We start from the raw sequence: 19,864 nt of genomic DNA, 5'->3' as shown, positions 1-19,864 counted from the left end.
TTCACAAAGTCACAAACAGGAGACTGTTTGATACAACACACACACTGAAACCTCAAAACATCACTGGAATTGTATGATGGACGATAATACAAAATACACCTTTTTTGTAACAAACTGATGTCTGCCACTAAAATAGATAATCAAAGGGACCTCTTTTTCCTCCTACACTGACAGCAAGGGAAAAAAAAGGAGGGCAGCAGGAGGGAAAAGACATACATACAATTACACCTGTTTATAACATGCTTACGTTAGGAAGAAAGCATACGCAGTATTACATGGAAGCACAAGTAGCTTAATTGCTTAATAGCTTAGTTGGAGAATCTCAAAGAAAATCTATTCTTTCATAACGTTATAAAACACAGTGAAGCAAAAGTGCAAGTTTAAGTTTTATGAAAAAGCAAACTCCAAAGCATGAATAATAAACTAGTCAGGAAAATTGCATTACAAGGTTTGTAACCTCCGAAGTGCACTGCATCTATACTACATTGGCTTTGATATTTCTGTTGAAGTTATTTTACAGACCAGAGTGCATAATTAATTAATGAAATGAAGTAATTAAATAATTATTTATTATTTAATTATTAAATAATTAATTCTTCCTATTAAAAAAAAATAACTAGAAAAAAAGTAGTAAATTGCTAATTATGAAGAAATGCTCTAACTCACATGTTAGATTTTACATCTACCATTTAAACACATCGTCCAAACAGACCTCTGGGCACTCAGTATCTTTTATGTTGCTGATGCAAGAGAGAGAAACAAATTCCTCTTACCTGTGCTCCAACTCTTGGATGGACAATATAGCTCCAGAAGTCAATGCCTTTTGCTGCAGAGTGGCCAGAAACGTGAACTCGCTCTTATTCCGGAAGAGCTGAATTAACTTCTCACTCACATGGGGTGCTGCATGGATTTCTCTTTCCGTATCTAAGAATTTTATTTTTAAAAGGGGAAAAAAAAAGGGAAATAACAGTCCAGTAAAAATGCTAACTCAGAGAGATTCAGGTTACATTTTTCATTTTCACATCAATATTTTTCATTTTTGAGTCATCTGCCATGGTCCACCACCGCATTTTTTCAATGAAAAAACCCAAATGCCATCTCTGTCAGCATGCCCACTTGTCACTTTGACAAGTTCACAACTGGTCAGCTACTGATTTTCTGATGGATTTTTTGACGGGAGGCTGAACCATTTGTGTCTGCTGCGAGCAGATTAAGTTGCTGTAAATAAGGCATGCTGCAGTCAGATAAATAAGCCCCTAAATTCTGAGAAATCTCAGGCACTGACTCTCCCAACACAATTCACTAAGCTCCAATTTCAGTTTTTACCACTGACTCTGTTACCACCTCTCTCTTGTACATCACAGGAAATGTGTCCTTGCACAGTGCACGGCAGAGATGTATTATTGCTAATAATGCTATGCGGCTGTGCTCCTGCCTGAGAAATAAATAAAAGACATGCTTACGAGCCACAGCTGTTTCAGGGATTTCTCAGTTTAGACAAGCAAAGTATGACATCTCATACAATATTTATTAAACTACAGCCTGACCAGGCAGATGCAGAAACATTCCAGCCTCTCTAATCCTGATGATGTCCAAGCAGCACCATACCTTCTCAGAGTTGATCTTCTAAGATTCAAATGCATCATCTCCCACCACATTCATTTTTAACTCACTCTTTTATTCACTATACATCATCTTTATGAGACAATTGACCACAAAGCAGAGAAATCATGGCATTTCACCTTCCCGCCCACTGCCATGTCTCTCCTGCTGGGCCTTTGTCACACATTTGAAGACCACTTGCAGTTCCTGGATGCCACAACCAATTAGAAACCCAGTATGCTTGCTTTCCAAAGATTTTACTGTGAAGCCGAAAATGCTGGCACAAATTCTCAGCTAACAGAAAACCAGAAGGCCCCATTGTGTCATTAAATGAGGCTTTGCAGACAGAGAGGAGAGAGACTGGCTTGGAAAACAACCTAAAACCTCACACACAACTACTGAGGGAATGCCATGGACTAAAACCAAACTCCAAGGAAAAAGTATTCAAGCATGTTTGGTAATTGGATGTCACAGTTGTTCCTGTGCAGCTTAAAGCCCTCCAAATGAGCTTACACACCAAAACTTGTAATATATGCTTGTACTCGAAGGCTCACTGGTGAAAAGTACTAGTTAGACATCCAAAATCTCTAGTCATCATCTAAAAATTTTTGCCAGGGGCTCAAATTCTCCAATAAATAAAATACAGTGCCCACTTTACAGCAACAAACTATTTGTCTGTCCAGTGCCGCTTTTACCATAACAGAGGATAAAGATTCCAAGACCAGAAATCATCTCCACTGCCATCATATAGTAGAAGAATAAACAATCCAGCACAGAAGACCAGATTTTGTCTTTATCTATTAGCTTTTGTTATCAGTATCATCTTCACCTAGCAGTTGTTATTACTGTTAATAAATATCATGTAGTTTCTTCTTAAAAAGCTGATGCAAGAAATACAAAACTATGTGTCCCACAGACCCATAAATTCACCAATATCCAGTTTGCAATCTACAGAAACAGATATTTTACATTGCCAGCATGTTCCAAGGCACAAGTAATACTCAGAGGCAGAATGTCCAAGACCTGACAAATGAAGATGATATCTTTTTTTGAAGGTTAAAAACCTTCAAGTCTTACTTTTTTTTTTCTTAAAGGTGTTACAGTTACCAGAAATAAAATACAACTTACCAAAGCTTTCAGAATTTCTTTCACATAAAAGCACAGGCAATGCTGTCAGTGGAACATACATGTTTTAACTTCAGTCAAGCCTTGCAAAGTACAACAACTTCTCATTACAGGAAGGCCCACATTCCACCACCTACCCATCAAATTTTATACAAAAATATAGGGCTCCTTGCTCAGAACCATCCATGGTTCATCAGTGCACTGACTACTTCAGTTAGAAACATGCATTGAAATATTTTTCTATTCTCTGCCACCTCTTCACAGGTAACAGTATACTAAAACCATATGAAACACTGATATTTGTTCCCTGTTGATTAAGATCGCTAAGATCCAAAGTTATGAAATTCCAGAGTGTTGGATTGAAACTACTGGGTAATAAATAGTATCTAGAAACTGCTTTGCAACACTATGGTAGTGTAATTGGTACAAAGGAAGTTATATATACAGGTTTTTTAGAAATTAACACAATTCTAAGTACAGTGCTATGTATTTGGGGAGAGAGTCCAGTCATTGCCAGCACATTGGGACATCCCTACTGCAACCCACGTGAAAAAATTTACTTGCTGATGCAAAAATGTCAATAGAAATGTTGCTTTCCACAGCCTAATCTCAGTAACTACAAGAGGACTTTCCCACTAGTTCCATGGTGAGATGGTAAATGCAACTGGACTCATAGGCTGAGAAGGCCAGCAGGGCTGGTGGGGACCCAGAGGACACACCGCCTGGGGTTCTGGAGCTGAGACTGCACCAGTGCCAAGCACAACCTGGGCTTGCAACCTGGAACTCAAATGCTGGGAAGGAGGGGTTTTGAAGACAACATTGCATCTCTCACTCCTGTCCCCATGGCACAGCCCCCCACGCCTCTCCAGCAGTGTCTGCCCTCGCACATCATCCCCAGGAACGTCATGTTTGTGTTTTGCTTGATTTCTGCAGAAAATATCATACAAATGAGCAAGGAGTACAATCAATTTAGAATAAGACCATTCTATTTTCAGGTAGGTTTTCACACTTGGAAATTAAAAAAAAAAGAAGAAAAATTGTGAATTACATACACCCCCTCACAGCAGGTACCTGAAAGGCAAAATACTTTTTATGTCTCTATAAAAACAACTGTCTGCCTGTAATGAAATGTCATATTTCCTACATAATATAGAACAATATAGGTTTATACAGCAATCTTCAATGAAACATCGCTTCATGCTTGAATGATAATGCAATCTCAGCAAAATAAATAAACACAGATACGACTTTCATATGCCCTTCTATGTGATTATATTTTCTTAATTTGAAATAATGACTGTCTGGAGGGTTTTTTAAAAAATATCAGAGTGTTTCTAAAATTAAGCAAGGAAAGAAAGCAAGCATACTCAGTTATTTGCAAGTCCAAGAGATAGAATCATCTCAGAGCATCAAGTAAAGGCAACTTTCTACCTTCAGCATAACAAAAGCACAAGACACACTTATGTCAGAGAGAGGATATGTGTTGCTTGATTTTAATTCTTTTTTTTTAATCTGTGGCTCCAAGGAAGTAGTGCCAAACACAAACCAATGGTCTGGTTTGCCAAGACAGAGAGCAATAATCATTTAGTTACTACCATCTCCCCCACAGCCAGGGATGCCACCTTGCCTTCTCCTGGATACCCTGTCCCTTGAGAGCCCATTTGTGAGGCACCTCCGCCCAGGGAGGCAAAGATTTAGTTTTAGATAAGCATTGTTAAAGTGAGAGGCGTGGCTCTAAAGCCTGGGAAAAATAAATTCCACCCTCTGCCTCGGGGGATGTGCCCTGTGAGCCCAGGAAGAGTTCCCCACCCCGGACCCCTCGTGTGGTGGCAGCCCAGGGTGTTGTGATTGGTTCTGTGCCCCTGGGGTTTCTGCCTTGCTCTGTTCCTATTAGACCCCAGCCTTAAACAGGGATTTAACACCCTGGCTCTGTCCCACAAAACCCATCACCCTGCCTCTGTTCTGGGCTCTGTCTCTGGATTTAAACTGAGTTTGTTCCCGTGTTGAATAAATGGTCTCCAGAGATTAACCATGCAGAAGCCTGTCTTGTTGAGTCCCATATCGGTCACCAGTAACCGCAGCCTCTCTGGACATGATCCTGTAGCCCCAGAACGCTACACCCATTCAGCCCCTGACCAACACAGCCCTGCCAAGCCGAAATGAGCTACAAGACGAAGTGGCACCCAGGGCTGCCCTGACACAGAGGGTCAGCATTCACACCACAACTCTGGCTGCAGAGCATACCTACAGCACCCTGCCCAGCTGCAGCAAGCTCCTACACCATGAGGCACACAGAGAGATTGTACCCACAACTGTAACTACCCACAACACTCACTATCAGCACTTTCAAAATAAGTCACAATTTTTTATTTTAGCATAGGTGTGTTTTCACTTCACCATAAAAGCAAAGGAAAGGTGATGCACTCTGGGGTCAATTATTCTAGGCCAAGCTTTACCTCACACATATGAACCGTTCAGTGTTCATATTTCAGGTTATGTTCAGGTATTTCAGTGCACACTAACCCTAAATGCCAAATGGAATTAGGTACAATAACTCAGGATCAGCATCAGTCCCTACCCAGCCCGATTTAAACCCTCAAGTCACATCTTCCTTTGTGGATTCAATGCTCTATGTATCACCAGCTCTAGCAACTAAAAATGAAAATCTCAGGCTTCTGCCATTTGTAACCCTGAACATATTAGAAGCTCCAGATAAGAGAAATGGAGGAGCTGGCATCAGCTCCGTTAGAAACAGTGTAAGAAAATCACCACCACACAGAAGCAGAAAAAATTAGTTAGAGAAGGAAAAGGATTATGCTAGGAAAGAAAGCAAAGGTTTTGCCAAGCTTCCTTTGACAGTGACAACAATCCAAGATACAAAGGGAAATATGTGACCATTTGGGATTGAATTTTAAGTGATGAAAAATGTGCACCAGTTGTTAAAAGCCATATCCCAATCCATCTAGGGAATAATTTTCCTTTAATATATGCCTCCATTAGAGGAAAAATACTCAAATTCAGTTCTGAATCAACTCATTTTCTAAAGCAATAGGTACATTTTATCATTCACTAGCCTGCTTCAATACCTTTTACTTCCCTTGACAGAGAACATACTGCAGAACACACTGCTTTATTGGTAACTTCAATCATTTTAAAGCTATTTGCTTCAACATGCTTTCAGTAGAAACTTTGACCAGTCACCCTGGACAATAAAGTAGAAATTAATCCTGCAACAACAGAGAACCTGGATTTAAGCTATAGCAATTAAAGAATTGAATATTACAGCTTTTTTGGCTTTTACCTTGCTATGGGCAAAATCCAATAAAACTGAAAACTGTATTTAAAAAAATAAAACAAAAAATCACCTCAGTGCCCCATTTTTTTTATGTCACCAGCTTTACAAAAATGAAACCAATATTAGAAGGAGCCAAAACTAGCAACTCTCAGTGCAAGTAGTTCCTAACAGTTGCTGAGGATGAAAACACACAACAGCATCATAAAACCTTCTTGTTCACTGAAGCAGGTGGCTCACAAAGCCTCTGAGTCAAGTGGGATCCAGTGCACCAACTCCCTTCCTGCACACTGGTCTCAAAAAACATCTTTTGAAGAACTGGTAAAAACAAAAAAAAAAAAAAAACCAAAAAAAAAAAACCAAAGAAAAAACCAAAAACCATCAAAATCTCCAACCCACAGTGCAAAACACCAGTGATAAATGCCCATTCCCACTCACTTCCACCTTTCTAAAAGCACTCCTCAGTCCACACAAGTCACAAACAGATGCAAAAATCCCCAGAAGGATGATTGCATTAATTATGGGGATTTTCTCCAAAAAGAATCATTTCACTGCCAAGCAGAGAAATGCTTCACTTACTTGTCCCTCCCTACCTACCAAGGGAAAAATGTAGATGTCTGCAGATACCACCGATTTTTTATTTTGAGCTATGGGGATAAACCCATATAAATTTCTCTTTATATGCTAAGAAAATAGAAAACTTCATAACATGCTCCTGTGGCAGGAAAAGGCACAGAACCATATACATCCCTCAGAGCACTCTAGGAGCTCAATTCAGCCATAAGCACTAAGGCTCCAGACAGCTCACGCTGTCCTGCTGAGACCCACAGGCCTGCACTGCTTCCACCCAGGCTAAATGACGAGGTTCAATAAGATGTGGGTACTGCCAACGGAAAATAAGTGTAAATTTATGTTAAGGTGCTAAGATGACACTCTGTAGCTCTCTGGGGCACCTGCACTGGAACAGGATCACCTGTTCTACCTGCCAGCAACCCAAAGAGAGGGGTCAAAACACCCCACCCTTCTCTGAAAAACTATACTACCATGAAGGACCAAAGAGGGTATGATGTATTCTCATAAGCACATCTCTGTTTCTGAGTATTCTCGCCAGCATGAAAAGACACTGTAAATGTTTTTGCCTTGCTAGTTCCATTCAGAGTCAGTAGTAAAAAGCAGGAAATCATGTTCAACAGCACAGTTTTCTAAATTATGATTATTCATAGTAAATCACTTTTTACATGTTGCTTCAGTGTTTCTCAAGAATAAGATCCATCTGCAGTGAAATGCTTGGTGATTTTAATATGCAAGCCTCCTACAGAGATGATGTCTCATTTTAATTATTGTTTCGGTTTAATGGGTTTTCATTAAATTAGAGGATGGAGCAATTACCAGGGTGAACAGCTAATGTCACAAAGGTAAGTTCCCATGACTATACAGCAAAAGCAGTTCTGCTAGAGAAAGTGGAAAAATAGTGTAATTCAATGTAAACTCTGCTTTTGTATCATGCAAAACGACCCCTGGCTATATGTGCTCATTTATTGCCGTCATTTTGATATACATGTTTGTAAACTAGTTTACAAATAGGTCTCTCCTAACAAAATTTATCCAGTGTTTAAAATTATATATACATATAAATAAAAATCCTTTCAGGAAGCCATTGCAAACCCAGTTCTAAAACTCCAGATGCCAGGGGCAGGAGAATTTTGAGTCACTGAAGGAATCAAACAGAGAATACTTATCAAATCACAATTTCTCTTCAACAACTAATTTAGTTGATTTAGTGGCTTAATATCAGACTCTTCGCTTCTTGAAAATTACCTTGACTTGAACACCAGCTAGAGTGACCACACTCACGCTAATTAAGTAGATGTCACAGGGTCTTAAGTCCTTCGTTTGCTTTATCAGCATTTCAAACTGAACCATGCCAGTTGAGTTCTCTGGAACAAAGAAAGCAGCAGATACTGCACAAGACCTGGAAATGAACACATGTCAAGAATGAAGGAAGCCACCTGTGCGTCTCCAGCCCCAGCCAGCCAAAGGTGCCTAAGTGGCAGAGCAACCAGTGGATACAAAGTCGATACGAAGCCCCTATGGAGAAAATCCATATGGGCCTCCTACCTCCAGGGCTCTTTCCTTGTCTTTTCCACCCACGCAGGCAGAATGACCAAGGAAAGCACTGGAGACACTTCTCCAGCAGTGCGAGGCGAAGCAGGTTACACTCAAAACCCAGTGACTGACATTGCCATCAAACCAATTGGCTGCTATGGACCAAAATCAGACACCTGCAGTCAAGCCAAGAGCCTTTGGAGAAGGTTTCCTGCTGTCAAAACAGGTACTACACCTTGCTGAGGCTACACATCACCTGTTACTCAAGGCAGCTACTTAAGCTTATTTCATGTATTTTAAACGGCTGCTGAGCTCATCTTCTCAAGTAGGCTCCCTTGTTTCCTCAAGGGATTCATGCTGAAATCAAGACTGTTTACAAATGGTTGAACCCTTAATTTAAATGCTTCATTGAAATGCTCCAGAAGTTCACTATCACTAAAAGCACATAATCTGCTCTTAAATCATGTGAGTTAATCAAATTACATGTGTTGTTAGTTAATTAGCTCAAGAGTCACTGATTGTATCATCTTTTCCGCTGTTTACCTACATTAGATAAGGTTATCACATTACTGTGCCTATAAAGATTGTTCTTTGCCAATCTGGAAAATAACATTTTAACAGAAAGACTATGGACTTACACCAGCAACACTGTGAACAGAGCCAGTGGAAACACTGCAGTAATTGCCAAGAACCATTCCCAGTGTGCTATCCATTTTGCAGGATAAATACTGGCCACTCTGGGGATCTATTTCAAGAATATATTAAATATGAATGTCACACACAAATAATGACCCACTCAAAAATATGGCTTCATGCAAAAGCAAGTTAAACAATTTTTTCCTCCCCTTCTACAAAGCATTTTCAAGTATGCTTGAAGTCACACAAAAATATTAGAGATTGCTTTTAAAAATGATGCTATATATACTAAAACTTAACAAAATGCATTCTGCATTTGTTTAAAGGAAACTTAAGGTGGTACCACAAGGTAAGGAGCCCCTAAAACAAAAAAAACAAAAACAAACAGAAGACAAGTTTTGCAAATAACTACTAATTGCAGTATTTCCTCCCAGTGTGACTCCAAATGTGTTTGCAATCCAGAAATAAAATATGAGATTAATGGAACAGAAAGATTGGTCTATTTAAATTTTTGAGCATTATGTAATAATTCTGATTTCTCATTTAGCACTCTTCTTTTTTTCCAGGTAATAATAAATACTGCTCATAATTTGTGGCAACAATATTTAAAAAAAAAACTTAAGTACTCCTGAAGTCCTTTATGATTCCTAATGATTTATGATGCCTTTAACAGATAAAGTCAACAAATAACCCATTTCAAAAAAAAATGTAAGATCCAGATTCCACTGGAGTGGGAGAGAAGCACAGTGCCTAAATTACTCTGACTATGTTGAAAATCCCAGTCTAACTTCAGCAAAGCCACACAGAAATTAGAATTTGTCTCTCTGGAGAAAATCTGCATTCATAAATGAGTAAATCAAAATACTACTTGAAATAGCTCATTAAGGGGAGTTTGAGCTAAGCACAAATCTGACTTGGTTTCTTCACTGTGGAGAGAGGATACTATGCCTAATGCAGCTAACAGATCTGGACATATCTACACACCAGTTTTAATTTCCAATCATTTTATCACATGAATTATCCAACTAAAGGCAATGAAATTATCCTTGAAGTTCGAAGCAAGCATAAGCTGAAGTGCTCTCTTGGTTCAAAAACTCTTAAAGACTTGACAGTCTAAATAGTTTCTTAATTACTTTTAAAGCATAGGTCATGTACTGCTGAAATGTTATGATTTCAGGGTTTTTTATACTCTAGATATGATTTATACAAGCATTAAACAACACTTGTTTCTTGATCTAATTCTCCCTTTTGTTTTCTTTCCCTGAGAAAAAAAAATCACTTCTATGTTATTGCTAAAGCAAATAAATCCTGGGTGTCTGTTTTATTTATTAACTGCATGATAATAGCATGAGACATAATACATTTCTCAGAGCCCTTCACTACTGAAGTATAATTTCTGCTGTCAGACTCTGTATGTTTATATTCAATATTCTAGATATCTTTGTTTCTTGGAACATACATAGGCACACATTTTATTTTCTCCCAAAGTATAAACGCTATTGGTGAAGTGTTTCTCAACACCCACAACAAAGAACCATAAATAACTAACATACTTAGTAATTCTCCATCAGTTTTACATGATTTGAGAGATTTAATAATTTCTTTTAAAAAGTCACAGTAATAACTGTTTTATCTTTTTACATCATAATTAAGATTTGGACCATTGCTTTTCTTATTTCACCCAAGCATACCACAACACATGAATAAAATATGACAGCTTTGATAGCATCTATGGCTGTGGGTTCATCCGTAACAGGAAACGTGATTGGGGTATTAAGAGCTCCCTTTTTCTCCATAAGCTTTTGTTTCTGAAAATAAGCTTTTATTTAAATAGAACTGTCTCATGTGCCCCCTTTTCTGCATTTCTTGCTGTTAGCAGTAACAGCAGCAATAACATTTCCTTTTTTTTAATTATTACATTTTGAAGCAATTAGGATGGCACAAAGCAAGGTGGGCAGAATATCCTGCCTGAAAGCTGACACTCACAAGACATCAAAAAACATTAAAAGTAATGCCAAGTATCAGAGAACAAAAAGCTAAAGCAGAGAACATGACTTAAATATGTGAGAAATGCTATTATAAAAGCAAAACTCTTTTATTTTTTACTCCATAATTAGTTACAATGAAGAAAACCTAAATTTCTTCCACCATTTCCCAAACAAGATCACCGTAACTAATACTGCAGGATCCTACCACAGCTGGTCAGTACATTCCCTGAAAAGGAAGGCTTGGGATAAGTGCAATACATGAGGTTTCCAAATCATCAGCATTTACCAAATTATTCTACAAATATCATGTTTTAAGGCTGTGCTGCTACACTTTCCAAACACCACGATGAGCATCTGTGGAGACCTCCACAGACCACGAAGAATCATGACACATACACACACAAATCCCACTCTCCTCCCACACATTCTGCCTTTATTATTTTCCCCAGTCCCCAGGAAGAGGCTTTGAAATTTCAAGATTATTATTCACAATGAAGTAGAGAGAGAGAAACAGAGAAAGATACAGATGCTATCTGTAGACAGTCCATTTTAGAAGCAACAAGTATTTAAACTTCAAGATGTAGTTTTATATGTGTTTTGCTCTCGAAAGTTTTTTGCTATGTTCCAGTTCACACAAAGTTTTTTAAAAATTAAAATAAAGACATAAGGAAGAGGGCTTCACAATACCAATGAAGCTTTACAACACAAATTTATCTCCTTTGGAAGTGTCTGTTCTCACACGTGCCAAATGGAAACCTCACAGCTTCAGAGGGAGGAGCCATCTGTACGTGCAAGGGAAGACACACTTTAAAACAGCCCCTGCAGCTGAAGTGATCTTATACTATTTCTCCTACTTACAATTCAGGGCACCCAAAGCAAACTCTGCTGTAATGTAAGAAATGTTACCACAAAAGATGGAGGATGGGGGACCGAAAAGCTGTATTGAGAGGCTTTTAGGAAGCAAAGCCAATTTTGAGCTACAGTACTTACTGCTCTAAAACAGTGATTCACAGATCCCTGTCATCAGAATTACAGGACCAACTATGCTATTTTAGCAGATATGCAACCTATAACTAACGATATCATCCTATGCTGGATTGGGCATCAGATGCCAAAACAAACTTTTGCCCATTCTAAAAAAAAACCAACCAACCAACACCAAACAAAAAAACCACCCTAATGCACTCTGTATCCTTGAACAAGCCACAGAAGGCAAGGCAATCACATGATGTAACACCATAAAACCAGCACAGTATGACATGAATACTTCATGCCATTTATGTGGTGAAAATGAAAAATAACAGAAAAAAAGTACCCCCTTGTGTGTAATTTATACACCCACACCACAGGTGTCAGGGTTATTCTAGAATTTGGCACAGAAAAAGCAGGTTAAGGTCTCAAGTAGCATCTAATCTTTATACTTCATAAATAGTTCAAGACAGCAGGATTTTTCACCACAGGAAATGGTTCATGTCTGGCTCCTTCATTAGGTCTTATTGTATCTGCCTTTGTGTACTTCTTTAAGGTACAAAATCTTAAAAAAAAAAAATTAAACTAGTGAAAGTAATATCAAATAACACCACTTCCTTTTAGGCAAAAGACAGAGCTGTGTTTGGAAGTAATTTAATGAAGTAGGCCGCATATAAACATTTTTCTCAGTTATTAACAAGTTTCTACTAAAATTGGTTTAAAATTTAAAATATCACCACCCTTGGGGTCAAAATACTCAATAACAGGGCATTTTATTTCATTTCCTACAGTAAGAACCCAGTTCTTGAGCACTGCTTTTCCCCATCCTCCTCATTTCAAGCAGTTTTAGCTCAGCAGCGCCCTGATAATGCACTAAGTTGTGCCCTCTTTTAACACAGCATCTGTCCAGCAACCCAGAGCTGCAATATGAGGTGCAGAGGCTTGAGCAGGATTCTTTGCCCAGGACCACTCAGGGACTTGCCCCAAGGCAACACTACCCAGGTGCAAACTATGCTTCACCCCAACCTCCCACAGCTCTGACAAGAACATGGGCCCATCTGAAAAGATGCTACAGAATATTCTTACTCCACTTTAATACTTGTTTACTAAACAAGGAGCTAATTACAGTATGATATGACTGAAGAGTATCCATTCACCAAAATCTTTGCATGAAGAAGACTATTTTTGTTGTATTCCTATTTTGATGAAGATACAAGAAACTCAAACTGTTAGTCTTATTTTTATCAGCGTGACTTTCATTGTAAGGACCTAGATCCACACATGGATCTAATTTCTATAAATTCCTAATAAATTAATTTCTGCATCCCTGTCTCAGCCCATTAAAGAGCAAAGAACTTTTATTTCTCTTCTGCTTATCTTCATGACAGGACTTTGTCAACAGGTTGCTAGAAGCATTCAAGGCTTTTAGCACACTACAGAAGTACTTATCCCACTTCCCCTCTGTACTTACCATCGTGGCAAATGAAGATAGACACGTAACACAATTATTGACTCCCAGGAAAGCAAAAATAACTGTCAAGGACAGAGGCAATGTATGCTCAGAACTCTCTCCTAATCATTACAGGCATGATGGGAAATCTAAAAAAATGTCAAGTAACAGAAGGCAGCATGACAGCATTCAGGATGGTGGGGGGGGGGAAGTAAAGTAGAAATTGGTCACTGTTGTTTAATGTGACTAGGTTTCTATTTTAGTCTACACTTACTTGGAAGCAAGGGGCAGGGGTGTTTTAAACAAGAGCATACTGAATGAGAAACTCTGAAATTATTCACAAGCTATACTTTTATATTGATATGCTGGATAAATTTTACCCCTAGACAAATTTCTAACATATGAAGAAGAAGAAACATTAAACAGCCAAAACAGCATGGGTATATAAGAGTATTTTAAAATCTACCTCTGGGAACTGATGAAGTTAATAGTAGTTTATTTATCTTCAAAGCCTCAAAGCATTGTTTAATAATTATGTCTCAGGTGATCTTTCATTTCCTCCATTGCAGATGATTCATCTCACTCAACCCTTCTAATTCCAGATTTTATATATATATATATATATATATATATATATATATATATATATATAAAAGTTAGGCAGATGTTTGAATTAAAGTATCACAGGAAATCCTTGCTCAACCCTCTGGGGATGAATATTCCAAAACCTTTCTTAATTATAGGATCACACAGTCAGTGATCACAGTGCACAAAGGAAAGAACAGAGTAAAAACTATTTAACAAACAAGGATCTTGAGTTTTACTTTATTTTTATTGTTCAAGGCTCACCATGAACAGTAAATCCACCATACTCAAATCCTTCTCTGAAGGCAGAACACACCATGACCAAGCTAATTATTCCAGCACAGTATTTGAGCCTTCTACAAATACTAATGAATTCTCCATACCACTGTTGTTAGAGGAAAGGGCATTAGCACCTCAGTTTTACAGACGAGCAACACAGCAAAAGTAAAGTTCTAATTCACTAATATAAACCTTCACATTATCCAAGCTGCATCCTCCAAAAACACTTAAATATAAACAGACATCAATGGCTACTTTTCAGCACCACCAAGTCTAAACTTCCTGCGCTCTTCCTGATTATGCTGCTCCAATGCTGCCTATACCATAAGCAAACCTTTACCCAATTCTACTCTCCTGGCCCAAGACTGCAGTCTTTGTGCTTTCAATCCAGGCCACAGCCTTGTGCTTCTCTCTCCAGGCTGCTTCTTCCAACTGCTGTGCACAGCTCCCCTTACCATGCTCTTGATCCCTGCACCTCTCTCCCTCATCCCTCAAGTTAAAGTCCTTGTAATGTCTTTGTCACAGTTTTCCTGCCTGGCCATCACCTGCTTCCTCCTTGGCCTCCAGCTCCTCCACAAAGCTCTTCTCACCATCTGAGGCCATTATCCCTTGCTCTGCCTGTCAGAGTTCACCTCATCCAGCTGCTTCCACCCATGTGCCCAGCACCAGCCTGTGTCACTCCTGGCTCTCAGGGGAGCCTGCTCATCCCAACCATATCATTGTCACTTACAAACTCAGTCCTTGGCGCTAGACTTCTGGCTTCAAGTCCCTCTCATTCCCAGCTTCTACAGAGGGATGGGGACAAAAGCAGGGAAGGAAGAGGTGAAAGCAGGACAAGCACTCAAGACCCCAAGAAGAGATCAAGTCCTGCTGATGGACACAAGCTTGGAAACCATCTCCACATCAGGGAAGTCACAGTTTCCTCTATCCTGCTGGGTGCAGTCAGCCCAGCTGTTGGCATCCTATTTAAATTCTTATTCTAGCAGTGCCTCACAGACCAGCTCTGACAAAGGGCTAACACCTCTGTCAACACTCTAGGATGGTGGGCAGCTGCCACGTCTCCTAAGGACCAGGCTGGAGCTTGGTAAAACAGGAGAACATCTTGAGGGATGAACATGGAGTGCCAGTGATGATCCCACTCTCCAAGGGATGGGCTTCTCACAATTCCACAAGCCTCCACCATAGGGACAGACACACACTGGGAAAAGAAGTGTCCATGGCTGCCTTCAGAGCCAGACAGAAAGCAAATCAGCTTTAAGTAAACCACTAATTCTGCTGTGCCCAGATGAGAGGGGGATTTTCAGAAGAGGTACCTCAGTGGAAAGCCAAGAGAAACAGCCAAAATTAAACACCAAGGAATGCTACTGCACCTGAATGTTACTGCATGATGGGAGCAAGAGGCTGATCCACACCTCAGGTGTCAAAGTGTTTTTACTGACACATAAAAAGGCTTTTTATCTAATGTCAGCGGCCTCTCCCCCATGAACTCTCAAGAGCCCAGGAGAGGCATCCCACAGGCAACATGAGGTAAAACCCCAAATTCACCCACCCCTGTAGGAACCAGAGTAGGCCTACACAGTGTGGCACATCAATGGCAAAATACCTCGTTCTGACCTTTAAAATAAAATAAAAGCTCACAAATTCAAGGAGCTTGCAGAGCTTCCTCTGTGGTGAGCTACAGGACACCTCTGTGAAGGGACATACTACTGGATCTGGCCAGCCCCACCTCAGAGAACAGCCCAGCCCCATGCCTAGGCCAGCAGCACCTCAGGCAAAGGGAATTTTAAAAGAGAAAAGAAAAAAATCTCATCCAGCTGGAGGGGAGCAGCTGCACAGGCACAAGTCCAAGTGACAGTGGGCAGTATCTGGTGAAAAAAAATTAAGAAAAAACAGACATTTCTTTATATACATTTAGATATATATTACAACATTCCTTTATATACATTTACATACATATTACAGTGCAAGGGTCATCAGCTGCTTTGCCAGACGTCCCAAAGCACATGGAGGGAGCTGCCAGCAGCCTCCAGGTATGCCCAGAGGCTCTGCCCAAAAAACCCCGGCATTACCACAAGATGTGATATTCAGATACACCATCATGCCAAAGGTACTAGAGCTACTCTCTTCCATGACAGCTGAAGGCAGAACTATAATTTCCAGCCACCATGTTGTGCCTTCCTAATTTTTCTGCTGCTGTAAGATTTCTGCTTTGTAAGAACAATACTTAATATTTGCTATAAACATAGCAGGAGAGATCCCACAAAAAACAATTACTCTTGTCTCATTATCTCACGTAAAGAGGGACTGATGCCTGAAATCCAAAATTAAAGTTTATCTCTCCTACTCAACTGCAGAACTCCTACCATCTGCCCCAGGAAGAGTAATGACATGTTTCCTCCCTGAGCTGTTACCTACTCTCTCTCATCCAGTCCCTGGCTATTTTCTGAGCTCTGCAGCTCACACACCTTGTACATTATGCTGGCATAACAGAGTTTAACACTTGAAGTGGATTAAAACCTTGGCCATAGCACCCTGGCCATTGAGACTGAGGGTGAGAAGTTCAGCACAGATGGACAAAGGCAGCAGACTTCACCTGGGCTTGGAATTCAATGAGCACAGCTCAGTGCTGAGCAGTTGCCCCAAACACATTGCCAGGGCACAAGGAGCATATCCTGAAAACCATCCTACCTGAAGCAGAGCTAGCATTCCTGATAAAAAGGGTATGTGCTCATTCCTGATGACAAAATCAATTTAGGCAGTTGTTTTTATCCACCAATCACAAAACATGGCAAAGTTGGCCAGCATTCAAACCTCTTTCAGTTCAGCAGTGCAAAACCTCACTTCTTGGACTGAGAGTACTGGAGCGAAATCTGAAAACACTTCTACTCTCTAAGTTAGGAATTAGTCTAAAAAAGTCAGTCAGTCATAAAACACTGAAGGAAAACAGCAACAGAGAGGATTGCACTTCATCTAGAAGCTCAAGAGTCTTCTGGGAGGCACCTCTACCCACCTTAGAAGTGAAGCTTTGATTTCTCTTTTGGTGTGAAGCAGGACAGTCCTTTTGTTTCAGAAGCTCAACAAGTTTCACTCTTTTTCTCACAAAAACATTGCCTTTGTGCTTTAAGATACTTGTTATTCTTTCACCTTTCCTGTTGGAGCTATGACCATACAGAAAAGAACTCAGCAGTCTCTAGTACAAAGTGGGAATAAGGAGCATGACTGAACTCTGTGCTGCAGGAGCTCCAGGCCAGGTGTTTCTCTTACAAATCCAGTGGCTGTTTAATACAAGTCAAGAAACTGTCAAGAACAAAGCACTGTAGATCTCGAGACTTTGAACAGTACTTGGTGGTTTCCTTTGCTGAGTGCTAAACATAGTATACATAGTAAAAAGACCATTCCTAATTTAAAGGCTAAGTTAAAAAAATAGTGCCAGATTGCTAGGAAAGAAAACAACAAAGCCTTAATAAACTTTTGGGGGTGTGGAGGGGAACTGTTTTGTAAGTAAAGGCTTTAAGTCTCTGTTAACTCAAAAGAGATGTTTCAGGAAGAATTAAAAAGAAATAGGCATAGCAGACATTGTAAAAGGAATAAAATTTTTTACTTCCACAACAAGAACTGATCATGGAACAAAAGTTAGATTGGCTGAAGTAATCATGAAATTCAACAGCTAGGCTAAAAGTTGGTCTCACTCTACCTAGAAACAAGATGACTAGTTAACATATTCTTGTCTTATTTAAAAGCAGAGCTTTCCTCTGCTGCTGAACTCAAGATTGTGATAAATCAAAGTCAGGACAAGCCCTACTTCCCTGCTATCTGAAACAGAGAAGAGGACTGAGCCTCATCAAGAGAGCCTGAGTTCAGGGCTTCCTAATGCACTACAACTTACACTATAATCCTGTCCTGATCCTGTACACTTTTCATGCCTGTAAGATACTATTCGTAGATGTCTTACATTTGATGTTTGTAAGATGTTATTGTAAGGCATTAGGTGAAGAGCTCATATTTTAAATATCTGAGGTAGATTTTCCATCCCTAGAACTGTTTCCTTGAATTCATCAGCCTCATGGTTGGAGGTGAGACGTGACTCAAGCATCAGGATCTTGGGTGCCCCATTCCCCAAAAGCATTTTTCACAAATATCCACTTGCCCTCCTCTGCCCCTTCATGCTAGAGCAACTCATCTGCCCACAAAGACATTTTCCCCCACTCTTGTGTGTAAAAGTTAATAAAATAAGACATAAGAATGTTAGGGATCTTAAGAATCGGACTGCAGAATTGTAATTATGAGTTATATATGTACATCTCCTCTAAAGCACATTGTCAGCACTTACACTGCTCTTTTTTTATTTTCTCATCCCCACTTCACAGAGAATGGATCTGAAGCATACAAATAATGGAATTGATCACTCAAAAATCCAGCTGAAATACTCTAACAATCAAAGTCCATGCCCAGCAGTACTGCTCAGATGACTACACTTAACTATAAGTCTCTATGTTTATCTGAATTAGGAACAGATTTGCTTGCCCAAATACAGCCCACATCTCTCAATTGGTACTTTGGTTCTACCACCATGCTGTCACACAATTCACAACAGAGCTAAATTTCTTTCTTTGCCTATAAAGCTGTTTGACACAGAAACCTGAGGTTTGGCTGCTAATACCAATATTATTAAAAAATCAGAATACTCCACCAGCTTTACTGGGATGGTCTCAGACTGAAACCTCAAACACTTCAAAGAAAAGTCTTTCTGCATTTTCTCTAAGATAAATTAAACCATGACATCACTCCCCAGAAACTCTATAACAAACAGTATGCTATCTACTGTAAGAGAGCTATCACTGATCAAAAGTCTAATTAAGAATAATATTTTTCCCTGTCTTTTATGCATATCTTTCTATCACCCCTCCTTCATTTCCTCTTTTTGCCTCTAAAGGCAACTGAAAGAATGCTTAAAACTTATAGAGCTTTCTCTTTCAAAAAGTTTAACTCACAGAAAAAGAATCTTGCTTAGGAGAACATTCCATATTTTCCTGGACTTACCCTGGACACAAAACTGTCCAGGTTGGAGAAAAATTACCATTTCTCTACCTCCAAGATGTAAACTTGCTGGGACACACGAAAGAACACTCTTAGTTTAAACAGCTCCAGTATAGCCATTTTAGAAAATACATCTCACAAGACAGAAAATGTTCCACAGGGAGTTTTTATGTAAGCTCAGAGCCCTGATACATGCTGTTAAAGGTGACAAGCAAAACTGTCACTGTGAAAACCACATGCCAAAGAACATACAAACTCTCTTTTTTCCTAAACTAGGGAATCCTCAGCAGTGAAAGCCTGCTAAGGAAGAGGTCTTCTAATGTGGTTCCATGTGCAGCCATCATCCTGCCAGGTGAAACAGGTCCTGCCCTGACCAGAGGTTCCAAGGCCACACTAGAGTAGTGGGGCACAGGGAGGCACAGCACACATGACCTGCTCACACGGTTAATCAAAGGAGAGCTGTGCTGAAAGGACCACATCTTTCAAACTGGAACAGCTAGTCCAAGAGGATACAGTAATTTTGAAACTAAGCACTAACATCCAGGCTTTTCTGTCATCTGGGGGTGTCATGTTGGACAAGGGGTTTTTTTGTGAATCTCCATGAGAGAAAGTAATACTTCTAACAGATATAGCAGTCGCCCATACATTCCTCCAAGTTCTATATTGGTATTACTCTATGGGAAGATAAAAATCAAAATTGAGTACCTCCTGGCTCCAGCCAAAGGACCTGGCACACAGCCAGACTGTAGCTGTAAAGTAAGTCACCTCTGTTAGTAAAAGGGAATCCATACAGCT

At 39.7% G+C, this 19,864-nt stretch overlaps 1 protein-coding gene across 4 annotated transcripts in view; it reads right to left on the bottom strand.

Moving 5' to 3' along the window:
• The window catches only part of NELL1 (neural EGFL like 1), a 337,439-nt gene that overhangs the window by 311,096 nt on the left and 6,479 nt on the right, over nucleotides 1-19,864 (bottom strand). For all 4 annotated transcript variants that reach the window (XM_088058095.1, XM_014260240.2, XM_088058094.1 and 1 more), the window contains exon 3: nucleotides 774-924. In XM_088058095.1, the coding sequence (XP_087914221.1) occupies nucleotides 774-924 (151 nt within the window). The remainder of the gene's footprint in view (nucleotides 1-773; nucleotides 925-19,864) is intronic.

The sequence above is a fragment of the Pseudopodoces humilis genome, chromosome 7 (assembly GCF_049639895.1).
Source record: "Pseudopodoces humilis isolate 2021_Gansu_Grassland_sample_001 chromosome 7, ASM4963989v1, whole genome shotgun sequence".
In the NCBI taxonomy this organism is placed as follows: Eukaryota; Metazoa; Chordata; class Aves; order Passeriformes; family Paridae; genus Pseudopodoces; species Pseudopodoces humilis.
Note: the sequence above shows the minus strand (reverse complement) of the source record. Positions and strands in the feature narration are given on the sequence as shown.